The sequence below is a fragment of the Salpingoeca rosetta genome (genome assembly GCF_000188695.1).
Source record: "Salpingoeca rosetta unplaced genomic scaffold supercont1.3, whole genome shotgun sequence".
Lineage (NCBI taxonomy): Eukaryota > Choanoflagellata > Craspedida > Salpingoecidae > Salpingoeca > Salpingoeca rosetta.
Genome location: NW_004754931.1, coordinates 1211421 through 1238920, shown reverse-complemented (window position 1 = coordinate 1238920; position 27500 = coordinate 1211421). Strand labels below are relative to the sequence as shown.

Genomic DNA, 27500 nt, shown 5'->3' with positions numbered 1-27500 from the left:
TGTTCTCTGATGCGCTTTTCAAGCTCCATGCGCGCTTTCGTGAGCATGTTCCTGTGCGCCTTGTACGCTGCCTCTGCATCGGCCACAACTTTCTCCAGCGATTGCGTTTCCTCCTCCTTGCGCGCCTTCTCGGCTGCACATATAGCACAGGTCGCATGGGCAGGCAGGCAATCGGTGAGCGAGAGCGTCAATGAGCATGAGAGTGCATGTACACAAACGAAAGCAGACAACGTAGCAGGCGGCAACAGCACACATTAGCATGCAGACGTGCACAGACACACAGACACACACATACACACACACAGATACACACACACGCACAGACGCACAGACGCACGCACGCACACACACACACACACACACGCAGACACACGCATTCACACGCATGCAGGACGAACCGAGAAGACGCTGGTGTTTCTGCTCTTTGAGCTGCACCAGCTTTGCATCTGTCAGCGCAATGTCCCACTCCTTGATAATCGCTGCAACTTCATCGTTGGATGCGACCTGAACCACGTGCCAGATTGGGGTGTGAGACGTTGCACTTGCTCTCAAAGTGTTTCGCAACCTGCGTGCGAGCTGCTTCAATAGCGCTGCGCACACGCAAACACCTCATGGCCAAGCACACAGGCACATGTACAATGCAAGAGCACGGCAGGCTGCCAGAAAAAAATGGGCATCTCGCCCCCTGCCACCACCGCCATCGTCATTGTCACCTCGGCTGGGGTGATGCCTTCGCTGTCGTACACGCGTGGATCACCGCCCGCTTCCAGCAGAACACTCACAACATCCGCATGGCCTGACAGTTGGGTGGTGAACAGCAGCAGCAGGCGTGGCGACAGTGTGAGTGCGCGAGTGAGAGTGAGAGAGAGAGAGTGTGTGTGTGTGTGTGAGTGAGTGAGTGAGTGTGTGTGTGTGTGTGAGTGAGTGAGTGAGTGAGTGAGTGAGTGAGTGTGTGAGTGTGTGTGCGTGAGAGAGAGTGTGTGTGTGAGTGAATGAGTGAGTGAGTGAGTGAGTGAGTGAGTGAGTGAGTGAGTGAGTGAGTGAGTGAGTGAGTGAGATGATGGCATGGTAACTTTGGCATAAGCAGCCACCACACAAATATGAACACTGAGAGGCGACAATGTTGTAACCAACAAGAGCAAGAGCGAGTGCATTCGCACCTCCAAAGGCAGCACGGTACAGCGGCGTGCGGTCGAACCGGCCCTGTGCGTTCACGTCGGCCCCGCGACTGATAAGGAGGTTAACTGCCGCCACGTGGCCACCGCCCGCCGCTTCCAGCAGCGGCGTGTCCCCGTTACCGTCTGCTGCATCAATGTCCAGCTGTGGCATTGTGGGTTGGGTGATGCAGATATGCGCAGTGTGTGGGTGAGGGATGGGGGTGGATCAACAGTTCAGCGCGGGAACAACAGCGTTGCCAAGGCTCACATGCACACGGGGCGTCGCACGCAGTCAAACAGCATACAGCGTGTTAAACACAGTGACGATCACACACACACACACACACACACACACACACACACACACACACACACACACACACACACACACACACACACCGTCACACAAAAACACACACACAAACACAGGCACACAGACACCGGCACACACCTCGAACTTGTCAAAGAGGTTGAGGAGCGTGTCAATCTCGCCATCAAAGGCGGCTTCGCGCATGTCCTTCTCCCTCTGCATGCGCTCTTTCTTCTCCTTGCGCTTCTGCATCTCCAACTGCATACGCAGGCGATCTTGCTCCTGCTCTCGCTTCACGAGCGCAAGCCACGCCTCCCTGAACACAGCGGCGTGAGTGCACACGACAGTGGGTGACGGTGATGACAGTGAGAATCATGACAACGGAGACACTGCAGGTGGCATGCGCAGGAAATGGACAAGTAGCGCCAGCGCGTGGCGTGCAAGTCTCGGCCTGTGCAGTGGCAGCACCGCGATCAGCGTCTATGCAACGCACACCTCTCAAGCTCTTCCATGGTCTTCTCGTATTCCTCCTTGTCTTTCTTCAACTTGGCGGCATGCCGCTGTGCCAGCACACGGCGCATGTTGCGCTGTATGACAATCGCGGCATCACGGCGCTGCTTCTCCTCCGGGGACAGCTCGGGCTTCTTCTTCTTCTTCGCAGCCGCTGACGGTGGTGTGAGGTGCAAGTCAACAAAGTGAACAAAGTGATAGGGTGAGGGGAGAGCGGGTTTGGATGGAGGCACTCGTCGTTGGGACAGGCATCGAGATCGGCACACAGACAGACAGACAGACAGACAGACAGACAGACAGACACAGGTAGCAGGCAGGCAGGCAGGCAGGCAGGCAGATAGACAGACACGCACACACACACACGCGCGCGCACACACACACACACACACACACGCACACACACACACACACACACACGCACACGCACGCACACACACACACACACACACACACACACACACACACACACACACGCACGCGCGCACACACACACACACACACACACACATGGACGTACCTGTCTTTGTGCCTTTGGTGCGGCTTGCCACGTTAGTCTTGCGGCCTGTGGCAGTGGCTCTGCCTCGTCGTGCAGTGGTGGATGTTGATCCCGCCTTCTTGGCTGTGGTCGTTGACTTGACCTTGGAGGTTGATGATGATGATGACGACGACGACGACGCAGCTGCCCGGCTGCTGGCACTGACCTTTTTCGCGGGCCCGGCCTTGCTCTTGGCTGTCTTCGATGCCGCGGTAGAGGTGGTTGATCGCTTGGTTCCGCTCGCAACAGCCCCTGGCTTGCGCACACCAGTGCCGCGCCCACTGCCACGCGTTGTCATGGCTGTTGCTGTTGTTGCTGTTGTTGCTGTTGTTGTTGTTGTTGTTGTTGTTGTTGTTGTTGTTGTTGTTGTTGTTGTTGTTGTTGTTGTTGTTGTTGTTGTTGTTGTTGTTGTTGTTGTTGTTGTTGTTGTTGTTGTTGTTGTTGTTGTTGTTGTTGTTGTTGTTGTTGTTGTTGTTGTTGTTGTTGTTGTTGTTGTTGTTGTTGTTGACACACTCACGTCATGCACACACTCACGCGCACACACTCACGTCATGCACACATGTCCTTCGTGCCGCCATTCATGTTCACACAGGTTCGATTTGGTCGATACACACACACACACTCACACATACACACACTCACACACATACAGAGGCAAAGTTAACGACAAGGACGACAATTGCAGAAGCAAAGTATAAACGACGGGGAAGCAAACAAAGAAGCGAAGCAAAGAGAGTGCATGGGGAAGACACGTTCACGCATATAGATGCTTGTGCTCGTGCCCCTGCACGCAAGGGAAACAAAAAGCAACCTACTAACAACTGAGAGCACTCATCAACCACATCACGGCTGCAACAGTACGCAGGAGAGTTGAAGCGGCGGAGTGTGGGGGGTGTTGGGCGACAGTGAAATATGAGAGGTGCACAAGGAAATAAGAGATGGGTTGTGAAACACACGCACACATGTACACACACAAAAACACATGTATACACACGCAGACACATCGACACATAGACACACACGCACACTCACACACACACACACACACACACACACACACACACACACACACACACACACACACACACACACACAAACGAACCTGCACGGAGGCGCGCATGGCGGCAAACTGCGCCCTCTGCGTCTGTGTCGCTTCCAACACCTCATACTCATCCTCAGCGGGCACTTGCTTCTGTACGCTGTCCAGATCGTCATACGTGACGTCGTCTGCGTGCGTGCATGTGTGTAAATGTGGTGCTTGGAGGTAAGAAGTGACGACAGCGGTATTGGTGCAAACGATGACGAACACACACACACACACACACACAAACACACACACACACACATTCACATACCTCCAAAGCCAAACGAGTCGTTGGCTGGCTTGGGGATGAGGTGGTCGTAGTGTGTACACGCGTGCGACAGGCGGCAGGGCAAGCCTGCGTTGTCGTGCTGCTTAAAGTGGCCAACGAGCTCCTGTGTACACACACACACACACACACACACACACACACACACACACACACACACACACACACACACACACACACACACACACACACATAGCATGCAAACGCAAACGACAATGGAGTGGTGAGTGGGAGTGACAGCTTGTTGTGGATGTGTACAAATGCCTGCGTACAACCCCTCACTCACCTCTTGACTTAGCCTCTCTTCCCCTTCCGGAACTCCCCCCCCCCCTTATCTCTCGTCCAACCCCTCTCCATCTCCCGTACGTCTCCCCCCCCCCCCAATTCGAGTGGCGTACGGGAAGGCTGCTGAAGGTGAGGCCGTTCGGTGTGACATAGAGCGGGCCTTGCCGCTTGATCTGAAAGTTGTGTAGCGTGTTTGCATGACACATGGACAGCACGACGGCGCCGGGAGACGACTGGCTCGCACGGAACAGGTACTCGCCCTCGTCACCGTGTCCAAACTTGAGCAGCGCCTTCGCATCATCGCGCGTCAGGTGTTGCGAGAGAATGTAGTCAATTCGTGCCGTCTCCATTGCATCTGAGGTGTCAACTGCGCCGCCCACGACACCACCACCACCAATAGCACTGCCGCTGCTGCCGACGACACCGTTGTCTGGTGCTGACGGACCTGGTGCAGGCACCGGTGGCAAGGGGCCCGAGCGTGGTGGCAGCGTGGTGGTGGGGGGCGGTGCTGGTGGCGTCATCTGTGCCAGTGAGGGTGGCAGGCTTGATGGCGGCGGCGGTGCTGCTGTCGATGAGGATGGTGCTGCCGGTGTCGCAAGCGATGGGGGCAAGGTGGATGGCGGTGCAGGTGTTGTGGGCAGCGGCGGGCCGCTCGGCGCTTCTTCTTCCTCGAGCGGCGCCAATGTGTCCACATCGTCGTCATCAATGTCCGGCGGCACCCAGTACCCAACCTAGGGGGAGGGGGTGCGTTGTGTTGTGTTGTGTGTGTGTATGTGTGTGAGCATGTGTGTGTGTGTGTGTGAGCATGTGTGTGTGTGTGCGTGTGTGTGTGTGTGTGAGTATGTGCATGTGTGTGCGTGTGTGTTTGTGTTTGTGTTTTTTTTGTATGTGTGTGTGTGTGTGGTGGGGGGGGGGCAAACAACCAATCAGCACAGTTACACCAGCTTCAGTGCACGGTCCATGCCAGCATCAGTGCACGTTCGTTTCACAACCAACCGCCACCACGGCTGGGGCCATGTACAAAGTACGCACCTCCTTGAGTCGGGCAATGGCGTCAATGAGAGCAAGCACGCGGTCCTGCGACACAGAGCGCACGCCCGTAAACGATCGCGCCTGCAGCGCCACTAGGTGTTTGCCCTCAAACCCGTTGTTGTAAAACACGTCCACAAACTCCTTGAAATCGTGGTGTCGGAGCCAGGCCACGCACTCGTTGAACGACCACTGCGACGGGTGCCGCATCTGCGAGCGCTTTGCCTGCACACCAGAGCCATCAAAATACGGTGGTATGGATGCGCGAGAGAGAGTGTGTGTGTGTGAGTGTGTGTGTGTGTGGGGGGGGGGGTGTGAGTGTGTGAGAGAGAGAGAGAGAGGCAAAGGGAGGGAAAGTGGGGTGAGGAAAGGGGATGTATGAATCGTGTACAGGATGGAACAAGATGGTATACCAGATCGCGGCATCACCACAACCATGGCTCAAGTCGCACAACATGCTACCGAACCAGCACCGATTGGTTCATCGTCCCAGCACCAGCACCAGCACCAGCACCAGCACTACAACAACAACAACTTAAACAACAACAACTTAAACAACAACAACAACTCAAACAACAACAACAACAACAACAACAACAACAACAACAACAACAACAACAACAACAACTCAAACAACAACAACAACTTAAACAACAACAACAACAACTTAAACAACAACAACAACAACAACAACAACAACAACAACTCAAACAACAACTCAAACAACAACAACAACAACACCAGCACACGAATCATCCGCAGTCAGCAGCGCACCTCCTCCTTTGCGGCCTTGAGGGCGTTGATGCGCGCCTCGCGGGCGGCGCGACGGTCCTCCTCGCTGCGCTTGATCGACAGCCGACCTGACACCCAGGGAAGGACGAGCGGGGGTCATGGTGCGTGCGTGCGTGCGTGCGTGTGTGTGTGTGTCAGAAGGTGAGGAATGCAGGGTAAGAACAAAAGGCAGGTAGTGCAAGTTGGATGTGCATTCACGTGGTGTAGCTATGGTTGTGTGCAACACCGCCGCACAACAGGGCACATGCCATAGCCCCACACCTAGCACAACTGCACAGCTGCACACTCAATTACACAACACTCAACAACGCAATTCCAGGGAATCAAACGCGCGCAACCAACAACACTGACTTGATGCGGACGTGTTGCGTGAGAGGCCTGGCTTTGGCGAGCCAACGGAGCTCACACTCGCGGCGCTGGCCCGCCCGTCCATGGCGCTTGTTGACGCCGTCTTGCTGCGTGGCGGCAGGCTCGAGTATGGCGAGTCCTTCGCCTTGGCAGCAGGTGCAGGGGTGGACTTGGCAGGCAGTGCAGGTGGCGGTGCTGCTGCTGTTGTTGTTGTCGCGGCGGGCTGCGGCGCAACCGTGTCTTGCGGCGTGTGTGATTTGGCGGGGGGCGGAGGCGGTGGTCCGGCTTCCTCCTCCTCCTCCTCCTCCTTTGGCAGCTGTGGCGGTGGCTGGAGTGGCGTGGCTGTCGTAGCTGTCGTGGCGACGGTCGATGTGGTCTCCACAGACGCAGCGGAGTGCGGCTCGTGCTTCGCCGGCAGTGGCGGCACCTCCGCACCACTTTGGTCTGCAAAGCCGTGGGTCGCTTCGTTCTCGCCCGCGCCCAGCCGTTCATCGTCATCGTCGACATCGGTCGGCTGCTGCGGGAACAGGCCCGTGATAAACGGGTTGCTGTGCACCAGGCTCTTGTCACCAAACCCAGTGAGGTCCTCCATGTCCTCGTCGCCGCTGGCACCACCACCACCACGGCCAACACTGCTCCTCCTCTTTCGCGGGGGCGTCTTGGTTGCCGATGCTGCTGCCTGCGTCTCTGCGTCGGCAATTGCGTCCAGGTCAAAAGCGTCCACATCCACGTCCTCATCGTCACCAAACCCGCCATCATCAAGGTTAAATGTCTCTCCGTCTGACGTCTCCCCCATGTCAAACCCAAACCCAGCCACCTTCTCCATCACCAGGCTCGCCCGCTGCTGCGCGTTCTTTGCTGCTGCGTCATCCGTCTCCGTCGCCACGTCCGCGTCGCCGAGGTCGTCAAACTGCAGCACCTGCGCGCCCGTATCGGATGAGGCGCCCATCGTGTTGCCCAGCACCATGCGGCGCTTCTGGTTGAGCGCAACCCCTCCGCCGCCGCCATCTGTCGACGAGCCGTCAATCCCCTCTGCAGCCGTGCTGTCGTCAAAGAGCGGATTCATGACCTGCCTGTCGCCACGGCCCTGAATCGGCGTGGAGCTGCCTGTGCTGCTGCCGCCCGGGAGCACGCCCGTGTCGACCATCGTCACAATGTCGGGGTTGGTCTTGGCGCGGCGGCGGCGGGAAATGAGGCAGATGACGAGGAAGAGCAGCGCAAGGAAGGCAACACCGCCGGCGACACCGGCAATGATGGGGATGGGCAGGGAGGACGAGTCGGAGTTTGGTGCCGCAGTCGTTGGTGCTGTTGTGGTTGAGGCGGGCGCAAGCGTGGTGGTGCTCGTCGTCACCACGACCTCCACAGTCACGCCAGAGAGGGCGGAGAAGTAGGCGTGTGCACTGAAGGCGGTTTGGAGAGCAGTTGCGTCCTGCAATGCAGCGTCGACAGCGGCAAGCGGGTCAGTGGTGAAGCCCGACACCGTCTGCGTTGTGACTGCGACGCGGGCGGCGATGGTCTGGTCGGATGTGCTCGCTGGTGGGATGCGCAGCACGATGCTGGCAGGGGAGGCACCGATGGCAGCGGCGAGGGTGGTGACAAAGAGGGTGGTGTTGAAGGAGGAGAGGGGCGGGTGCGAGGATGAAAAGGTAAAAGTGATGTCGCGAAATAGCACAACATCCACCACCTCGATGCATCTGCACTCGCCCGGTGTGGGTGCGCTGCACTCGTAATACCCGGGCAGACCGGACCCGTCTTCAAGTGATGATGGTGTTGTTGTTGATGATGATGATGATGATGTTGTTGTTGGGATTTGTTTGTGGGATGGTGGTGATGGGAGAGGGAGGGAGACATGAGGGATGGCGGCAGTGTGGATTGGTGAAGCAAGGACAAAGATACACACAGGAGTGGTGCGTCGCGCAACCAATGCACACACACACACACATAGTCACTCTCTCACACACATAGTCACTCACACAACCATAAAGCATACACACATGCACATGCACATGCAAACACATGCCGCGTGGACAGCGCACCAAGTTGGCAGGTGAGGTTGAAGGCGGTTGCGGTAGTGGATGTGAGAAAGCCCGGTGCGCAAGTGAAGAGCACGCCTTCGTTGTCGGCAGTTGCTGGTGCAGGGAACACAGAGGGCGAGAGGTTGGCCAGCGCATAGGGTGCACCGCACAGCGTGCAGGTGGTGCTGGTGATGTCCGTGAGATCTGCGGATGCGCCCACATCAAGCGTGGCGTTGGCGCCGTTACAGTCAAACAGATACGGCCCGCTCTGCTGCAGCGTGAGTTGCACCGTGTGCGAGGCGTTGGCTGCTACCGGTGGCGGGCCTGTGAGGAAGTTGCCGCTCACGTCGATCTTGTCCAGCGTCGCGCGCAGGCGCACCTGCTGGCCGGTCGCAGACAGGTTGCCTCGCAGACCCGTGGAGGGGACGCCCAGCTGCCGCAGTGGCAGTGACCACACAAAGGCCGGCAGCGGGCCGGGGCCAAGCGGGTTGCTGGCGAGGTTGAGCACCCGCAGCGCGGGCAGCTGCGCCAGCACAGGCGACACAGCCGTCAGGTTTGCAGACGGGGCCTCTAGCGTCGCCAAGTTCTGCAGGTTGGCGAGCGAGGAGGGCAGCATGCTGAGAGAAATGGTGCCCGCAAACGACGTCAGCGAGATGCCGGTCACAGACTGCGTTGTATCGCACGTGATGCCGTCCCAGTTGCACTGGTGGTCAACGTCATCCCATGCAGCTGTGAGCACAGGGGAGAGCGCCCGAAGATCAAGCATGGCCGCGCGCTCCGGCGTCGGCTCACACGCGCTGTCGGGAATGATGGCGTTGTGGCAGGTCTGGTTCACCAGCACATGCTCCACGGGGCACGAAATGGTGCACGCTGTGCACGGCGCACACTGTGCAGTGGGGCACCCGCAGCTGTAGGTGACAGTGCGCTCAAGCGAGACGGCGCCGTCTGAAAAGGCCAGGTACTTGATGGTGGCATTTGCAGCCGCTGCTGGCGGCGTACGCAGGGCGGCGGTGGTGCCATTGATGACAATGTATGTGACGGAGTTAAACGCGCACCGCTCAAACGCATTGTTGTCAATAGGTTCGTTCAAGTTGGTTGTGTTGAGGATCAGGAAGTCGTCTGTGTCCACTGCGTCCGCGGAGATGGCGATGCCCGGGTTTGAGGTCGGAGCAGAGAACGAGAACGTGACGGGGCTCTCCGGCAGGTACAGCTGGCCGGAAGCACCAACGGGTGCATTGTTGTGGCGCAGCAAGATGGTGAGCGGTGTCTCGCTGGAGGAAGCAAAAGAGCATGGGGCTTGTGCCGCGGTTCTTGGCACACACGCCGCAGCACACAGCGTCATGACCACGACAGCAACGCGCCATGAGGTCGGTGAGGCCAGTGGTTGTGGTATTCTCGGCCTGTCCGGCCGCCTTTGTTGTTGTTTGCGGTTGTGAGAAGCGGTGCTGCCTGGGCTCTCAGCAGTGCGACACGCGCATGCCCGGCCAGGCGTGCCTGAGCCTCTCATGCCCCAAAGAAAGCACTGGCTTGCTGTGGAACCTTGTGGTGCAACTCTCCTGGCGCCGCAGTTCTGCAAAGCGAAGAGCAACAAGGGAACACAGGACAACACATGCACACCATGGGTGGGGAACAATGCCATGTGAGCAAGCAGTGATTCACGCGCGATCCCGTTGGTGTAGGATGCAATGCTTTGTTGCACAACGCACAACGCGCGTGCACATTCATACACACACACACACATGCGCATACATGCGCATACACGTGGGTGACAGCGATACAACACAGACAGGGGTCGAGGTGTGGTGACAGGCCAGCGTGGCAGGCACACCATCAGCACAGGACACCATCAGCACAGGACGGCTGCGCATGCCGCCCACATCACCGCCGCCTTTCCACGCCCACCCTCCTCCTCCTCGCCTCACCTCGCTTTGCTTTTGCAGCAGCGCAACACAACAAAGGGCGTGGAAAATGTTCGCAATGATTTCGGTAGGTTGTCGGAGCAATTCAGGAAAAGTGCATCGAATCTTTGGGCTTTAACAGAGGATGAAGCGCAGAGTCATGATGATTCCATGCGAAATTAAATGGACCGCTTCATCGATGCCGTACCACTTTTTGTGATGTTGCACACCATCCATGATGGCTGACGTTGGCGGCGAGGTTTGGTGTTGTTGTGTTGTGTTGTGTGCGTGTGTGTGTGCATGTGTATGCATGTCTGTGTGCATGTCTGTGTGCATGTCTGTGTGCATGTCTTGTGTGTGTGTGTGCATGTGTGTGCATATGTTTGTGTGCATGTGAACCGTCACCACTCATTCATTATCATTGGTCGTCCGTGTTCGGCCCGTGATTTTTGTCGTCATGCTAACGCTATGTAGAACGACGAGAATGGGCTTCGTGCGCGGTCCATGTCCACGGTGAGTCGAGCTGCCTGCACTGTGGCAGCTGACTGCTGCTCACGCGATGCTGTGGACCACACTCTATCGTGCATGCATGTGTGCGTGTGCGTGTGTGTATGTGTATGTGTGCGTGTGTGTGCTAACAGAGAGCAACACAGGTGATTCCTCTCACAACCAGATGACGCACACGCACGCACACACGCACGCGCACACACGCACGCACACACGCACGCGCACACACGCACGCACAGCCGAGGAATCCACGCCATGCTGAGCTGTGTGAGGAGCTGAGGACAGCAAGCATGGCGGCGACGCCAACGCTGCTGCGAACGCCGCTGGACCGGTTCCGGCTGGAGAAGCTCGTGCACCAGCAGGATCGGCGGCTGAAGATCCTCAGCTCGGAGAAGCTGGCCTTGCAGCAGGAGCTGGAGATGGCAAACGACCGCGCAAAGAAGCTGGAAACCGCAACACAGGCGGCGGAGACGCAGCGCGACATGGCAAAGAAGCAGCTGGCCGAAGCAGAGCAGCGCGCCAAGGACGCACGGCAAACACACGACCAGGCCGCATTGCAGACGCAGCTTGCAGAGGCCAACTCGCTCATCCACAGGCTCGAAACGCAGAACGCCACGCTCGCTGCGCAGGTGGAGGCTGTTGGGCAGGCATTTATCCAAACCATGTCCGCGACAGGGCTCTCGGAGCTCGGGTCGCGCAGTCCAATGGAGTGCGTGCAGTCGTTTCTGGAGGAGTACGAGGCGCAGCGGCAACTCCGCATGAACCTTCAGCTCGACCTGGACAGGTCCATGGCCGTTGTTGAGGCATGCAAGGCCAAAATCGCCCAAGACCGCGACATGCTGGTTTGTCAACTTGTTTCCTTGTGTGCATGTGCGTGTGCATGAGTATTTGTTTGCTTGTTTGCTTGTTTGCTTGTTTGTTTGTTTGCTTGCTTGTTTGCTTGCTTGCTTGTTTCTTTGTTTGTTTGTGTGTTTGTTTGTTTTGTGTGGTAAAAACTTGTGAATGTGTGTTTTGTGTGGTGATACTTGTGAATGTGTACACTGTGTGGTCCTTTGCAACGCCTCACACATTTTCCTCTCACGCACACGTGCTGCCACAACTGTGACAGATGCAACTTGAAGCACAGGCAGAAGAGCTTGAGGAGGAGAATGACTCGCTCCGGCAGCGCCTGAAGAATGCGCAGGCAGAGGCATCGCAAGCGGTGGGTCGCACATGTCCTCGACTGCAGCTCGCCTCACACACTCATACATGAACACACACACAATCACACACTTACTCACATACACTCACACACACACACACACACACACTCACACACACACACTCACTCAATCACTCACACACTCTCTCACTCAATCACTCGCTCAATCACTCACACACACACACACTCACTCAATCACACACACACACACACACTCTCTCTCTCAATCACACACACACTCACTCAATCACTCACGCATGCACACACGTGCGCAAATCCCCATACCCCCTCCCTCTCCCGACACCCTCATGGCATCACGGGTAGCACGATACGGTGGAAGCGCTGCAGGCGGACAAATCGGAACTGCTGTCCGAACTCAATGCAGAACGCGACAAGTACACGTCATTGCGTCATCGCTTGGAAGACATGACGCAAGACGCATCCTCTGCCAGCAGCGGCAAGAAGAGCCAGCGCCGCGCACGCCGCTCAACTGCTGCCGCCTTCAACGCCTCGCTGTCCCGTGTGGACGAGGGCGAGAGAAGGGCTGGTAGTAGCGGTCGCGACGGCAGCAGCACAGACGAGGACGAAGAGAAAGAGTTTATTGACGAGCTGCAGGCGAAGCTGGTGGATGCCCAGGCCGAACAAGACCGCCTGCGAACCTTCCTTGCCGAAGAGACACAGGACTATCACAAGCACGTGGCGCTGCTTGGGGAGATGCTTGCGACGGAGCGGGAAACAAATGCCAGTCTGCGCGAAGAGCTGCAGGGCCTGGAGATGGCATACAGAACAGAGATTGAGCAGACAAAGCTCGAGCTCGACGACTACAGAGAGGTCAGCACCGTGTATATGTTGATGATGATGTGCGTGTGTGTGTGTGTGTGTGCGTGCGATTGGTTCGTTGTGCGTGTGCGTGTTGGGGATCGGATTTGTGTGATGCTTCACACAATCCTAGCGACTGTGAGGACTGCACAAAGGCCGCACACCCACCCACCCGCACCCACACACACCACACACACACACACACACACACACACACACACACCACACACACACACACAAGCACAAGCACAAGCACAAGCACATACAAGCAGTCTGCAGCTCGCTGCCTCCCCCTTTGAACGCCTCACGCATGTGCCACCACCACCACCACCACCACCACCATCACGATGACAATGGCTATGATGCTTCAAAAGGCGCTGGAAGCAACGTCCGCAGAGCTGAACGAGGCCGTGGCACGTGCAGAGACCGTGGAGTTGGAATTCGAGTCCACCATCACGGGTGTGCAGGAGCGATTGCTGCTTGACGAACACACAGAGACGCCGCGCTTCTCGCGCACCTCCTTTGCCGCGTCGCCAACCACCACCCCATCGTCACCCTCCGACATGCTCGAGGGAACAGATGCACGCACACACCAACAACAACATCAAGGACACAACACTGAAGCACGTGTTTCGCAGCAACCGGCGAGCAAAGAATATCCACCACCAGCCGCACCCGTCACATCAGCTGCAGCAGCAACAACAACGCAAGATGAGACGACGATGCACCATCATCATGGTGACGATGCAAGTCGCCCGCACTCACCAGAACCGAGCGAGGACCAGGCCACTACCATGGGGAGTCCGTGGAAGGAAGTGCCGGAAGCAAGCACGCTGTTTGCGACAGTGGACCGGTGGCGTGAGACGAAGAACAAGCGGCTGCGCTCTGCACGGCGCGAGCTGCGGCACGTGCAGAAGCGGCTTATGGAGACTGAATCCAGTCTAATGCGGCTGCGATCACGCTCTCGCCACTCCACGGCCTCCATCCCCACATCACCCACCGCAACAGCAACCACAACAGCGTCTGCGCTGCTGGTGGAGACGCCGCCCGCAGCCCGCGCCGGTGATGGCAGTCGAGTTGTGTCGCCCAGCCAGCTGCATGCAAGCATCAGCGCATCCCGTGCGAACGAGCGGCCATCGTTGCCTGCAGGCACACTCGCGGGCATGCTGCAAGGCAGCCGCCACATGCGCGCGCACAGCAGCAGCGACTGCGTAGCTGGCGTGGTGACCAAAGACGACGTCATTGCTGATTTGATGCGCGATTATGAGATGGACATCAGCGGTGCTGCGGGAAAACTGGCGCGTCTCATGCGCACAATTGCGGAGAAGAAGAGAGAGCTCGCCGAACTCACAGCAAGCGTCACCGTCGCCCGCGAAAACACCGCCTCCAGTGCGGCCGCGGCTGCCAATGGTGGCGAAAGTGGTGATGACCATTACGACGACAAGGATGCTAGCAGCTGTGGCAGTGGTGATCATGGTGACGATGATGATGATGACGAGGAGGAGGAGGGTGGTGGTGTCAGCCGCAATGAGCGTGCCAACGGCAGCAAGACAGGCAGCAGCAGAAGTGACAGTGCCTTCCACAAGTCGCGGCAGTCGGAGGCCACAGCAACACCGGCGCACGGCGATGCTGCCGGTGACACTAGCAACAACGACAAAGACAAGAACAAGCCGCCGTCCTCATCGTCATCATCATCTGCATCATCTGTAAGGGCAAAGCACGCATCCAGCAAACCCGATGCTGATGGCTTGGGTCGTCGCAGCAAGAAGACGAGTCGCAGCGCAAGCACGACCAGCATTGCTCTGCCTGGCAGTGGCAGTGGTGCCGATCACAGCGACAGTTTGCTGGGTGGTGAAAGCGTTGATGCGCTGATTGCCAAACTGAACGACGCAAAGGAAACAATCAGGCATTACGAGGAGCTGAGCTGGGCCCTTGTGAATGCCCAGCCCTTACCAACAACATCAGCATCAATTCAAGCGACAGCCGTCAACAGCAGCGGTTGTGATGGTGGTGATGCTGGCAACAGCGGCAGAGGCGATGCCGGGCACGATAGTCACGCTTCTGCACCCACTGAGCCAGGCGCTGCCAACCCTGATGGTGGTGCCGCTACTGGTCATAGTGCATCTCACACCACCACCACCGCCTCCAAGTCCACTGCATCGAGGGCGCGGGCACGCACGCGCATCATCCGACGCCACACGTGGGTTGCACCTGCGGCGCTGATCAAACTGCAGACGTGGGCAGCTGACCGCCTCCCACGCCGTGCTCCGCGCACCCGCCACGGCCGGAGCGATGGCGAAGGCACTGTTGGTGGTGGTGGGGACGAGCATGATGACAACTGTGTGCTCGTGGAGAGCGCAGAGGCCGCCGCGAACAAGGGCAAACATGCCCTGTGCGTGCTTGCAGGCAACCCCGACAGCCGCCGGGCGTCTGTGCGCTCGTCGTGGAGCATTGACTCGCTCGCAGAGGATGCACTTCGCGCTGTGCGGGAGGAGAGGCGGCAGTCCCGTGCGGCCATCCACCAGCAGCAGCTGACCCTGGTTGCTGTTGCTGTAGCGTGGATGATGATGGCACTGGGCGGTGTTGGTCGCGGCGCCGCGCTGCTGTGGTCGCTGCTGGCTGGACTTGCCTCGCTCATCTGGTTGCTCGTCACATCCCCGTCATCGGCGCCGTCGTGGCTGTTGAAATCCCTTGCGCGCCTGGGGAAGAAGACGCGTGGAGAGAACAGCACATCTCAGCCCCTCGTCACCCTCTGCAGGTTTGCCCATATCCATGTTTGTGTGTGATTTGATTGTGTGGTTGTGTGGTTGTGGGGGTTGAGGTTGGTTGTGATTGTGGGGTTGGTTGTGATTGTGGTTTGTGCCAGCGCTAGTTTCATGCACGTTCACAACCATGCCCTTGAGGGTTGTTTTGTTCGCGATGTCATCATGTTCACCTGCATTCACCTGGACACGCACGCTTTCCGTGGCTGTACATCTTGCGGCAGCACACTACCGTCTGCGCTCGACGCGACGCACACAGACGAACTCCGTTATCAACTCTTCAACACGTGAGTTGCCACGATTTTGCACTCATGGATTCGCGAGCGCGCGTGTGCGTGCATACGTATGTTTGCACACACATGTGTGCATGCGTGTGCAAGTGAATGCATTTTGTGTAAATGTGTACATGTTTGCCTGTATGTGTGCCTTTGCTGGGGCTGCCTCAACCACGACATGCTCAAGACGCTCACGCGCACGCCATGATGCCACGTCTGTCCCTTGTCAACTTCTTCCCTCTCGCCAGCGTGGATGCCGCCACGTTGTCTGGCGTGGAGGTTCGCTGCGTGTGGCGCGGTGATCGCAGCAGCCACCACATAAAGCGCCTCACACGCCAGCTCGCCTCGCCTACGACACGCGATGGCTTCTACAACACAGCATTGGCTGCTGTCCCATCGCCATCCACCGTCTGTGCACAGGCAACACTGGTTGATGCCAGCCTGCTTCAGACAGCATCACCACCGTCGTCGCCATCATCATCATCATCGTCGTCATCGGTGAAGTTTCCCCGTTCGTTTGTGGTTACAGTGCTTCCCCGGGTGGAGGCAGCCAACGTGCTGGGTACGCTGCTGCTGCACCTGGGTCAGCAGCAGCAACGCGTGCGCCCCTCAGGACAGTCCAAGGGCACCGGCGTGAGCGCACACTTGCATGCGGTGGCTGGCGGCGCTGTGGCTGTCGCGATGCTAGCGCGCTTCCTCCTCGTGACCATCTTCCATCACCTGTGGGCACGCATCAGCGGTGGTGGGAATGTGCCGTTGGTCGACAACAACAGCAGCAGCGGCGGCGGCATACACAACACGACCAAAAACGCGCAGAAGAAGGCGGCAAAGCGCAAGCACAGCAAACACAACAAGCACGAACACCGCCAGTCCTCGCAAGCCTTGTCCATGCCACACCCATCCTCATCCTCAGCATCATCATCGTCATCGGCATGGGCTGTGGGCGGAAAGTCGCGTCGAACATCAAACGCAGCGCCTGTCATCTTTGCTCGCTCAGCGGTAACGGGGCCACCGCCGCCGCCACCAACTTCTGCAGGCTCATCCGATATGCATTCGTGTGTCAGTGCGCTTGCCAGTGCCATACATGCCCTTCTGAACGGCCCACTGTGTGGTGGTGGCAAGGCACAGCAGCAACCACGGCGGAATCTCGTTGTCGCCCTCTCTGTGTACATGACGGCGTCGCAGTCGCCACTGCGGTTTCTCACGACCGCAGCAGCGCTTCGCACGGCCACGCGCACACCCCACATGCTGGCTGCCCTCCTTGCAACCTCCTCCGCCTCCTCATCATCATCATCATCATCGTCATCATCATCATCATCATCGTCGTCGTCGTCGTCGTCGTCGTCATCGCCACTGTCCATTAGGACATCATGTTTTGCGGCCAGCGAGGCGTTGTTGCGGCTTGTTTCTCGTTCCCTCTCGCTGTGTGCTGGCGTGCGTGCAAACACATGTGCAGACATCAGTCTCCACGTCCTTCCGCCACTCTGTGTGCCAGCAACCATGTCGACACAGACGCTCGCGTCAGATGTGGACATGTATGTGCAGGATGCGGGGTGTGCTGGCCCTTCCGTGTGTTTGAGTGCTGTCAACTCGACGCTGTTTGTGCACGCAACGGACGCATCAGGGCGATTGTCTGCCAGTGCTCTGCAGGACGCCGTCGCCCTCGCCGCGCAGGACGCCTGGCATTGAGTCTGATCGTGTGTGTGTGCGTGTGTGTGTGTGTGCGTGTGCGTGTGCGTGTGCATACTTGTGTGTGTGTGTGTGTGTTCTGTTGAGACGAGTGCACTGTAACTATCAACTTTGCTCGTCCCGTGTGGCTGGCAAGGTTAGCTTCCTCTTGTCTTGGATCGTCCTAGCAGTGAGCTTACGCAAGATTTCATGTGTGTGCATACAAGGTGGTTTCACATTGTTCGTTGTGCCGCAACGCACAACTGAATGTCAACCAATTTCAGCGTGCCTTCAAACTGTTCGTTCTCATTAGACTGTACTTATGCCCCTTGAGTGAAGGCAAGCGCGTATTGTGTGTGTGTGTGTGGGGGGGGGGGCATGTGGAGAGGCGGAACAACAATCATGGCAGCAAGCAACAAACAGCAGCATGTGAAAAATGTGTACATCAGCGCCAGCCAAGTCAACATGGCGCGTGAGCTTGCAAAAAAGAAAAACGCCATAACCAAGAGAATACGTACGCACACACACACACACGCACGCACGCACACGCACGCACGCACGTCGACACAGATGAACGCAATGTTTGATGTGGCGACAAGGGCAATCACCCGTCCATTGCGCACACGCCATGACTTCATGATGACTGCATCACGTCACAATTGAACCATGTCACCACTCAACACGAGTACCAGCGGCAGCACCAACCAACACCATCAATGGTCACCCCATCAGCCATCATCACACCACATCACGTCACGTCACTGCTTGTGTAGGGCAGCAAGGCGCGGGTCATTGCGCAATTTGTGCTCCATTTGCATGGACAAATGCGGTGTTCTCTCCTTGTGTTGGGCCAGGCGCTGTGGACAGAATTGGAGCAGTGGTGAAGCGTGGATGCGATGTTGTTGGGCAAAGGGTGTTTGAACAGATGGGAGGTTGGAGAAGTGAGAAGAAAACAACCGTGACATCAAGGTGAGCACCGTTCCACTTGCACGCACCCATGTACATACATACATACATACATACATACATACATACATACATACATACATACATACATACATACATACATACATACATACATACATACATACATACATACATACATACATACATTCACACACTCCTTGGAACCACGGACTACAATCAGTGCCAGTATGACGGCGTGAACGCAACACAAGGCAACCATTGCAATTCTTCTTCACCTTTTGCAGAATGTTCATGCGGAACAATGCCTCATTTCTGTACTTCGCAAAGTCACGCTCCTCTTCCTCCGACAGCGACGGCTGCAATGATGTGGTGGCATGGATCGCGTGAGTACTTGTGCGCGAATGAGGGAAATGGAGTGTGCTTGCGTGCGTGTTTGTGTGTGCGTGTGTGTGCGTGTGTGACTAGTGCACAACATTAAGAATAGTCACCAGCACAAATAACCCCAACAAACACATGCGAGCACACGCAATGGCGGACCTGATTCTGCTTGAACCACGCCGTTTTTGCCTGCAATTCCTTCGCCTCGCGGTTGCATTCGGCCTCGATGAAGTTGAAGCGCATCTTCAGCTGCGTCTGCACTCAGGAAGTAATCATCCCCACGATGTGCAAACGTGTGAGCAGAATGCAGCAACCATAGAGTGCATATTCTGTAGTCGCGCTCGAGCAACCCACACACATGCACACACACACACACACACACACACACATTCACATGCTGGTGCATCAGCACCCCCCCCCTGTGTCTTGAATTGCTGAACGCGTACCGTGAAGTCGTCCATGACCTGGTCCTTGAGCCAGGCCGCCGTCACCTCGTCAATGTGCGCCGGGTCGTCGAGGCGCACCAGATACGGCGCAAGGTAGTCCTCAGCCTGCTTTGCCCGTCGAATCGCCTCGTTCCTGGTGGCGCAGCGAGCGTGTGTGGCGGCGGTTGACGCGTTAGTGGCGTTGTGTGTGTGTGTGCTTGTGAATACTTGTGTGTGTGTGTGTGTGTGTGTGTGCACAAAGGCGGCGATGGGGCATTCACGCTGTGGTCCGAGTGAAAGAACTCACTTTGCATCCTGCTCCTGCTTCGCGCGCTCAATGCGAAGCTTCTCGTTTCGCATGGTGTCGTAGAACGAAATCTGTGGAACAACCAAGCACAACATGCAAGGGGCACACGTGAGCAGGAATGGCCAAGCCAGATTTGCTTGTTGTTGCGCATACATGCGTGTATGTGTGAGTTTCTTTGTAAAAGGACACGTTCGTGTCTGCATTGCGTGTGCAGGTGCGTGTTTGGAAGTGCGTTTGCGCGTGCAGATGTGCACACACCTCCAATTCGACTTCCTTGTCGTCCCTCTCCAGCGCTTCAAGAATATCGCGCGTTTCGCGCATGGACAATCCAATGCTCTTCCGGCACGCCTTCTCCATCCGCAGGCACTGCAACGGAAACATGGTCGTGTACGTGCGTGCGTTGTGAGGGAGGGGGGTTGGGTCAGTGAATATGTGGTGGCGTTTATCACAAACACACGTACACGCGCAAATACATATGCACATGCAAATACACATGCACACAACACAACACACACATGCACACAACACATACATACAAACATGCACACAACACATACACATAAACATTTTCACACACACAACACAACAAACACACACCTTTTGGAGCATGCCGAAAAGCTCAAAGTTGCGCGGTTTCTTGCTTGAGCTGTCTGGCGTGTACAGGTCGACGTACTCGTCCGAAATCGGCTCAATCTCCTGCATTGCAGCAACAGAGTTGGTGGTGATGGACATGTATGGTGAGGGCGGGCGTGGTGTTCGTGTCAAATAACGAGTAAGAACAACTCAAGACGAGAGCGTGCACACATGTACACAATGGGTTGTGCAAAAGCGCGTGCAAAGCAATGCAGCACGACACCAACCTGCTTGTCAGTGATGTGCGGTTTCTCCAGTTCAAGCGTCGAAGCGCTGATGCGCCCGTCTGTAAATCGCATGCCAGGCAACACAACACGGGGGGGGGGGGGTATGTGTGAACTTAGACTGCATGCGTGCACACAGGGACGTGTTACAGTGCAACTTTGCATGGCCACATTGATAAGATGCAGCCACCACCACCTCCACCACAGGTTTCACCCCCGCAGCCACCAACATCACCTCCTCTGTGGAACTTGATCTGCACGGCGTCGGCAAAGTATGCAATCTCCTCCATGTCCTTTTCCGCAGGCACGAGTGGCGACCGCGCAAACCGCTCCGTCTGGGCATACATGGCGTGGTCGGTGATGGGTGAACAAAGGAATTGTGTGGTGTGTGTGTGTGTGTGTGTGTGTGTGTGTGTGTGTGTATGTGTGTGTGTGTGTGTGTGTGTGTGTGTGTGTGCTTGGTTGTCTGAGGAACGGGATATGGACGTGGACACGACATGCAGACTTTGGGATCCCACGAGTATGATATACGGTCAACGGCATGCACGACCTTACCAGCACTTCAATGTCTTCTGGTGTCCTGGCAACGTTGATGTTGACCCTGGACACAAACCAGTGGCGAAGCACCGAGGCGTGGTGGGGATGAGACATCGCGACAACCGACGGAAATTGAACGACGGCAGCCGTGTTTCCAGCGTACACACACACACACGCACACACACACGCACGCACGCACACACACACACACACACACACACACACACACACAGTTCGCGTACTTTCGTCTGCGCCTGCCACCGGCACTTTCGTTCAAATCAGAGAATGTTGCCTGCAGAAATGTTGGTCACGTATGTCAGAGTGGTCATTCAACCATGTGTGCGAACACGTGCAAACCAACCGCAAACGAATTCAAAAGTCTCGGAGGCGCCCATCCTCCCCCCCCCCCCCGCACACACACACACAGCGCACCTGGCGCATGAGCAAGTTGTCTTTGCGGTCCCGGTATGTTTCCGTAATCTGATGGTAGAGAGCAGTGGTGCATGTGAGCCTGTGTGTGCACACAGAAGCACAACTCATATGTATACGTGATGTTCATGTGCACACTTGCATTGTGTGCGTGCGTGTGTGTATGTGTGTGCGTGCGTGTGTGCGCGTGTGCGTGTGTGCGTGCGTGTGTACCGCGGCTGCGTCCTCATATCGCTCCACGAGTCCGTCCACCCGCGATCCCGCATAGAAGATGATGCGACGCGTTGGCGCGTTCTCCTGCCACGTGCACACATACAGATGTATTGAGTAGTGAGCCATTGGCGACGCAAAGTAAGGGGGGTGTGCGTGTGTGTGTGTGTGTGTGTGTGTGTGTGTGTGTGTGTGTGTGTGTGTGTGTGTGTGTGTAGCGCAGGTGATGTGGCGGAGGTGGGGTGCGGCGTGGTACGGTGACGAGAACAGGGTATCACGACTAAAGCGGTGGTGGAGACGTCACAAGAGCCAACTACAGGCACTCGAGCACAGCACATGCCAACACAGCACATGTGCTTCGCTCACGTCGGTGTAGACGTGTCTGCGGATCTTGAACTTGTGGCCCGGTGCGTACACGTGGTCGTGGCGCGCGGCCGACTGCGCACGCAGCACGTGCACGCGAGATTGTGCACGCGAGATTGTGAGGGGGAGAAGAGGAGTGTAATGCGTGCTAGTGGGGTGTACATGAACTCAATGGTGGTTCATGGACTGAACCAAAGTGTGCGTCGTCAACACTGAACATGATTCCGTGAAACACACACATGCCTGTCGCCACCACTGTTTGTTGCAAGCGTAGCTCGAACATGCACACCTCATCGGTTGCGGGATAGAAGACATATTTGAGCAGGCAGTCCTTCCTGTGTTTGTATGTGTGCGTGATGCTGAGCAGGCGCTTCAGCTCCTCTGTCTCATACCGCTTCACTCTACGTTGGACACCAAAGGAGGGAAGTTCACGTGTGCGTGTGTGTGTGTGTGTACGTGTGAATGTACGTGTGTGAGTGTGTCGAGTGAGTGAGAAGGTATTGGTCACGCAGGTCACGCAATCAAAGGAGAATAAAGTGCATGGCATCCGAGCGCATGTATGCGAGCTTGTGCACGCGCGAGCTGTCGTGTTCGGTGGCTTTCACCGCCCTATTCGTGTGGTGCAGCGAACAATGAGTGAGTTGCATGCATGCCAGTGCCCACCCACCGCTTGACGAGGCCGTTTGGATTGAGATATTCCGCAAAGATCTCCACTTCCTCGTTTGCAAATTGCAGCTTCCGCGTGCCGTTTGGACACCGCAGCTCATACTCCTGTGCGTGCGTGCGTGTGTGTGTGTGTGTGTGTGCATGTGTGTGTGCATGTGTGTGTGCATGTATGTGTGTGCGCATGTGCGTGTGGTTTATCAGCAAGGTTGTGGCGGAAGAGCGACAAGCGTGCAAACCACAAAGCGTCACCAACACGCACACACACACACACACGTCAATGCACACGTGTTTCCGTGCTGCACCTGTGGGGAGAGGGAGAGGCGAGCGACCCAGGATGTGGGCAGATCAACCTTCAGGCCTTCCTCTGCATGATCCTCATCCAGTGGGAACTGAAATGTGGACACACGCACAAACACGCGCATACACGGATAGGCATCAAACAAGCATGTGGGCATTATCGTATGAGTGTAGTTCTGTTGGCAATAGGAGGCAGATGCACACGCACACATACACATCGACGCATCTAAATGAATCACACACACACACACACACGATACCATGTATTCCCAGCATGTTGTGTCCTTGAGATCGTATTCCATGTCATCAAGGCCATTGACGCACTTCTGCATGTTCACCCACAGGTTGCTGCAGTGCACGGGGCGCCGTTGGTGGTAGCAGGCGTGGTGAGTGGAAGGAGGCAGGTCGACAACGATTTCACCAATGTTGACGCATTACATATGTGTGTGTGTGTGTGTGTGTGTCAAATAAGGGATTGGTGAGCACCTTGAGTTCCAGATGTACTCGATGCCGAGATAATTTGGATCGTCCGTAAACAGCGCAACGCCCGTCGTCGGCTCTGACAGTGGTGGTGATGGCAGTGGCGGCGATGATGATGAAGAAGAATAAGAACAAGAACAGGGTGGTGGTGGTGGTGGTCATGGAGAAACAATCATTGAACGCACACGCGGAAGCACACGCACGAGTAGACACAGGCACAAGCACACATGCACACTCACTCACTCACTCACTCACTCACTCACGCGCACACGCACACGTCACTGCCAGCCTCACCGATGAAGAATGCCTCGTGCACGCCGCGCTGGCCCGGGAGCACGAGCACCCAGCAGTGGACGCGGAGGCCATGCAATTCGTCCTCGGGCGGGGCAAGACGGGCACGTCGCTCCTCCTCCTCCTTCCTCTTCTCTTCGCGTTGGCGATCGTTCTCCTCTGTCTTGGTGCGCTGCTGCATCTCGCGCAGGTACTTGCTCTCCAGCCGGTTCTCCCGCTTGATCGAGTACCTGCGCACAATGATATGATGTGAGGAAGAGCAAGAGGGAGGGTGTTGTGTGTGTGAGTGTGAGTGAGTGTGAGTGAGTGAGCGTGTGCGTGTGTGTGTGAGTGTGAGTGTGTGAGTGTGTGTGTGTGAGTGTGTGTGTGTAAGCTTGTGTGTGTAAGCTTGTGTGTGTGTGTGTGTGTGTGTGTGTGTGGAGGGGGGCAGCTTGTGTGGCACGTGCACTTCGTTGTGTCGACAACAAGTTGAGCACAAAAATCAGTTGCGGCTCGCACTTGTTGGCCGGCTTTGGCGTGTCCTCCTCCTTGGCCTGTTGTCGATTGTGATGATGCGGTGGTGGAGCAGCAGTGGGATGTGAGGTGCTGTGATACAGAGCAGTCGCTTGAAAAGGTGATTCAACTTACACCAACGACACACTGGCACACCGACACACGACAGCAAGTAAGCAAGGTATGGATAGCAATCACGGCAGGGTCAGCAAGGCAGCTGGCTGGTAATGGGAGCCACTCACCTCCTCTTTCTTTTCAAAGGCCCTCTTCTCTGACCGCAGCCGATGTTGTGTCGTCACCTCTCTGCACAGCCCACACGCGAGCATGGTAGTGGAATCAGTATGATGCATGAGGTGGGGACCTGAAGCACTTGCCAGGTCAGCTGTCCTCAGCAGTATACGCAGGCACACACACACAGACACACACAGACACACACAGACACACACAGACACACACACACACTCTCTCTCCTCACACACACACACCTTGACGCGTAGCCAAAGACGCAGTATGCGTCGAAACCGGCGCCCTCGAGGAGGGAGCAGAGGACGATGCTCATGTCAAACGAGTTGCCGTGCTGCCGCCACAGCGTGTACGTCGGAGACGGCATCACCGCAGGCTGTTGGCGCCAAGGCATTCGCGTGGTGAGATGAGAGCATGTGAGCCACAGCACGGCGTGCTACAATACACAAACAATGCACACACACACACACACACACACACACACACACACACACACACACACACACAGAGAGAGAGAGAGAGAGAGAGAGAGAGAGAGAGAGAGAGAGAGAGAGAGAGAGAGAGAGAGAGAGAGAGAGAGAGAGAGATACACCCGCCACGGCCACTGACGGGTTCTGTTGGGATTTCGAGCTGGTCGTAGCCAATGTAGTCTGCAACAAAAGCGGCAATGCCATCATGGCGATCCAGCTCACGGTACTGCAGCTTGGTCGGACGCACTGTTGTGCACAGAAATTTCTGGTCGCAGCAGGTGGGCAGGATGAGGACAGGGGCAATAATTGATGCAGCGCAAGTGATGTGGTGGTACACATCAACGAAGCACGACAGCCAAAGACACACACACACACGCACACACACGCACGCACACGTGATCCATCGAACAAGATTGGTTGGTTAGCATGGTCACATACCTCGACGCCGCACTCGTTGGGAAAGATAGTGCTGAGGGGCTTGCGCTGCTTGTAGAGGCTCTTGAACTGCCGCTCAAAGTTGCGCACAATGGCAAGCGTTGCGATTTCCTTCTCGCTGTTGATACGGTACGTGTCGGGGTACTCGGGCTCTTGCCTGCAGCGACACACGTTGACGAACACCAAACAAGCAGGTTGTCAAGAATCACCTCTTGAATACCATCGCGCCCAAACTCGCGGTAGCATCAGGAACAGACGGTTGCCAGCGACCAGGGACACAACACTGTCACGTACACAGGCAGGCAGACAGACAGACAGGCAGGCAGATACAGAATGACACAGAAACACGCACACAGACAGACATGCAAACACAGACACAGACACGCACGCACGCACACACAGACACGCACACACACACACACACATACACACACACACGTACACACACACACACACACACACACACACACACACACACACACACACACACACACACACACACAAATCAACAAACCAACCGCTGAAACGGCAGCTGGTTCATGCCCTGCATGAGGTCCTCGATGGCATCCGCTCGTGCCTTCATCGTCTCGGACTCGTACTCTTCATCGTCCAGGTCATCGTCATCGTCATCCACAATGACATCGACACTGGACTTTGCTGGGCCAGGGCCAGTCGTGCTGCCAGCCTCCGCATCACGGCCGTCCCCACCTTCTTCTTCCTCTGGTGCCACATCCTGCAGCAAGCGATCCCCATCGCTGTCCTGTTCAAGCCGTCCTTGCTGCTGTTGCTGCTGCTGTTTGTCTGCAGTCGCCTGCTGTGGTTCATCTTGTGCGGCCCCCTCCATCGCTGGCTGGTCTGATAGCGGTGCTGTTGTGGTTGTGCTTGCTGCGTCGTGTGGTTTGGTCGGTCTTCCTCTCTGTCTCTGTTTGCTTTGTGGGGTTGATATCGGCTGCTGAAAGTTTATTGAAATCTTTCACAATTCGCCATTGGTTGTCAAGCAGTTTCAAACGGCACAAAATGCGCTACGACTGCTCTGTGTGTCTGCGTGTGTGTGTCTGCGTGTGTGTGTGTGTGTGTGTGTGTGTGTCTGTGTGTGCGTGTGTATTGTGTGAGTATTGTGTGTATGTTTATCCTACCTTCTGCCACTCCTTTATTCGCTCACACACATCCATCACACACCCATCTCTCTCTCTCTCTCTGTCTTAGTCACACACCCGATCTCATGCACACACGCACATAGAGCGACCCCATCACGCGCCTATTGTGCGTCCTGGTGCTTCTCGATGGGGCAGCCGGAGGAGGCCCATTCCGTCCACGCGCCGTCGTAGATGGGCATGACCTGGTCGTGGTTCAGGGCGCCTGCGTACATGCACAGACAGGCGACGCAACAAACAATACGAGCCAAGGAAAGGGGTCAGAAAAGGATGGCTGCGTATTGCGACGTGCTGTGGCACAGACGACACGATGGCACAACGTTGTATCTTGATGCTGCTGTCACACCCAACAGCAACACCCACCGTTATGCACGAAAGCACACACACACACACACGAACGCACTTATGCGCGCACCTCCTTCTGGGTCCAGCGGGGCTGTGACGATGTGTGCGGCCATGGCAATCACGCATGCGGACACGCCGGACCCGCATGACGCAATGCACCGCCGGCTCTGCAGATCCGTGTCTGCCACCTTGAAGATTGTCTCCAGCTCCCCACGCTCCTTCATGCGCTGTCATGAAACGCAAAATAGTGGTGCGGTGATGAGTTGTGATGTTCTGTGAATGGCATTACATTAATCCAAGAAAAGCTGTGGTTCCAGTCCGAGGAACCTCGTGGTCTCATTTCATGCACGGACACACACACACACAGAGAGAGAGAGACTCACACACACACACACACACACACACACACACACACACACACACACACACACACACGACACACACACACACACGACGACACACACACACACACACTAGCACACACAAAGACTCAGGTGTGTTAAAAGCGGAATAAACTTGTGAGTAAGAATGTCTGAGTTTGTATGGCACGTGCTGTCCTGTTAATTGTCACAATGAGAAGATACGGTGTGGCTGCAGGGCTGTGCCGCAAAACCTGACACGCGCACAACATATGTGTTGAGAGTGTGTTTAATGAAACCGCGTATATGTAGATGTCCAGTGTAAAGACAGTGTGGACTCCAGCTCCGAGCACA

The 27500-nt window shown here is 56.3% G+C and overlaps 5 protein-coding genes across 6 annotated transcripts in view; 1 reads left to right on the top strand and 4 right to left on the bottom strand.

The window, feature by feature from the left end:
* PTSG_01846 (uncharacterized protein) overlaps positions 1 to 2846 on the bottom strand; it is a 4821-nt gene extending 1975 nt beyond the window's left edge. The window contains exons 1-7 of the mRNA XM_004997768.1: positions 2495 to 2846; positions 1963 to 2131; positions 1609 to 1783; positions 1161 to 1320; positions 714 to 796; positions 399 to 504; positions 1 to 133 (exon numbers count right to left, since the gene is read on the bottom strand). The exon at positions 1 to 133 is cut by the window's left edge and continues 7 nt beyond it. Coding sequence (XP_004997825.1) covers positions 1 to 133; positions 399 to 504; positions 714 to 796; positions 1161 to 1320; positions 1609 to 1783; positions 1963 to 2131; positions 2495 to 2810 — 1142 coding nt within the window. The 5' untranslated portion in view covers positions 2811 to 2846. The remainder of the gene's footprint in view (positions 134 to 398; positions 505 to 713; positions 797 to 1160; positions 1321 to 1608; positions 1784 to 1962; positions 2132 to 2494) is intronic.
* A 230-nt stretch (positions 2847 to 3076) lies between these two features.
* PTSG_01845 (uncharacterized protein) lies at positions 3077 to 10348 on the bottom strand. The gene is made up of 9 exons (XM_004997767.1): positions 10274 to 10348; positions 8373 to 9921; positions 6340 to 8088; positions 5971 to 6056; positions 5200 to 5421; positions 4281 to 4898; positions 3868 to 3988; positions 3615 to 3739; positions 3077 to 3361 (listed from the first exon to the last, which is right to left on the bottom strand). Exons 2-9 carry the CDS (start codon positions 9856 to 9858, stop codon positions 3356 to 3358), a joined length of 4413 nt encoding a protein of 1470 aa, XP_004997824.1. The 5' UTR covers positions 9859 to 9921; positions 10274 to 10348; the 3' UTR covers positions 3077 to 3355.
* Positions 10349 to 10470: 122 nt separating this feature from the next.
* On the top strand, positions 10471 to 17809 carry PTSG_01844 (uncharacterized protein). Its single transcript, XM_004997766.1, has 8 exons — positions 10471 to 10508; positions 10724 to 10762; positions 10996 to 11598; positions 11865 to 11957; positions 12282 to 12788; positions 13151 to 15534; positions 15763 to 15825; positions 16062 to 17809. Exons 1-8 carry the CDS (start codon positions 10485 to 10487, stop codon positions 17500 to 17502), a joined length of 5154 nt encoding a protein of 1717 aa, XP_004997823.1. The 5' UTR covers positions 10471 to 10484; the 3' UTR covers positions 17503 to 17809.
* Positions 17755 to 26247, bottom strand: PTSG_11788 (uncharacterized protein). The gene is made up of 26 exons (XM_004997765.1): positions 25807 to 26247; positions 25292 to 25445; positions 24993 to 25118; positions 24626 to 24759; positions 24383 to 24443; positions 24147 to 24181; positions 23652 to 23878; positions 23364 to 23436; positions 23138 to 23225; positions 22883 to 22969; positions 22582 to 22685; positions 22204 to 22315; positions 21918 to 21989; positions 21555 to 21638; positions 21345 to 21392; positions 21155 to 21204; positions 20931 to 20976; positions 20611 to 20710; positions 20379 to 20437; positions 20116 to 20214; positions 19777 to 19884; positions 19519 to 19589; positions 19233 to 19365; positions 18946 to 19041; positions 18684 to 18764; positions 17755 to 18338 (listed from the first exon to the last, which is right to left on the bottom strand). Exons 1-26 carry the CDS (start codon positions 26130 to 26132, stop codon positions 18240 to 18242), a joined length of 2673 nt encoding a protein of 890 aa, XP_004997822.1. The 5' UTR covers positions 26133 to 26247; the 3' UTR covers positions 17755 to 18239.
* PTSG_11787 overlaps positions 26214 to 27500 on the bottom strand; it is a 3295-nt gene continuing 2008 nt past the window's right edge. For both annotated transcript variants that reach the window (XM_004997764.1, XM_004997763.1), the window contains exons 6-7: positions 26858 to 27014; positions 26214 to 26647 (exon numbers count right to left, since the gene is read on the bottom strand). In XM_004997764.1, the coding sequence (XP_004997821.1) occupies positions 26547 to 26647; positions 26858 to 27014 (258 nt within the window). In that variant the 3' untranslated portion in view covers positions 26214 to 26546. The remainder of the gene's footprint in view (positions 26648 to 26857; positions 27015 to 27500) is intronic.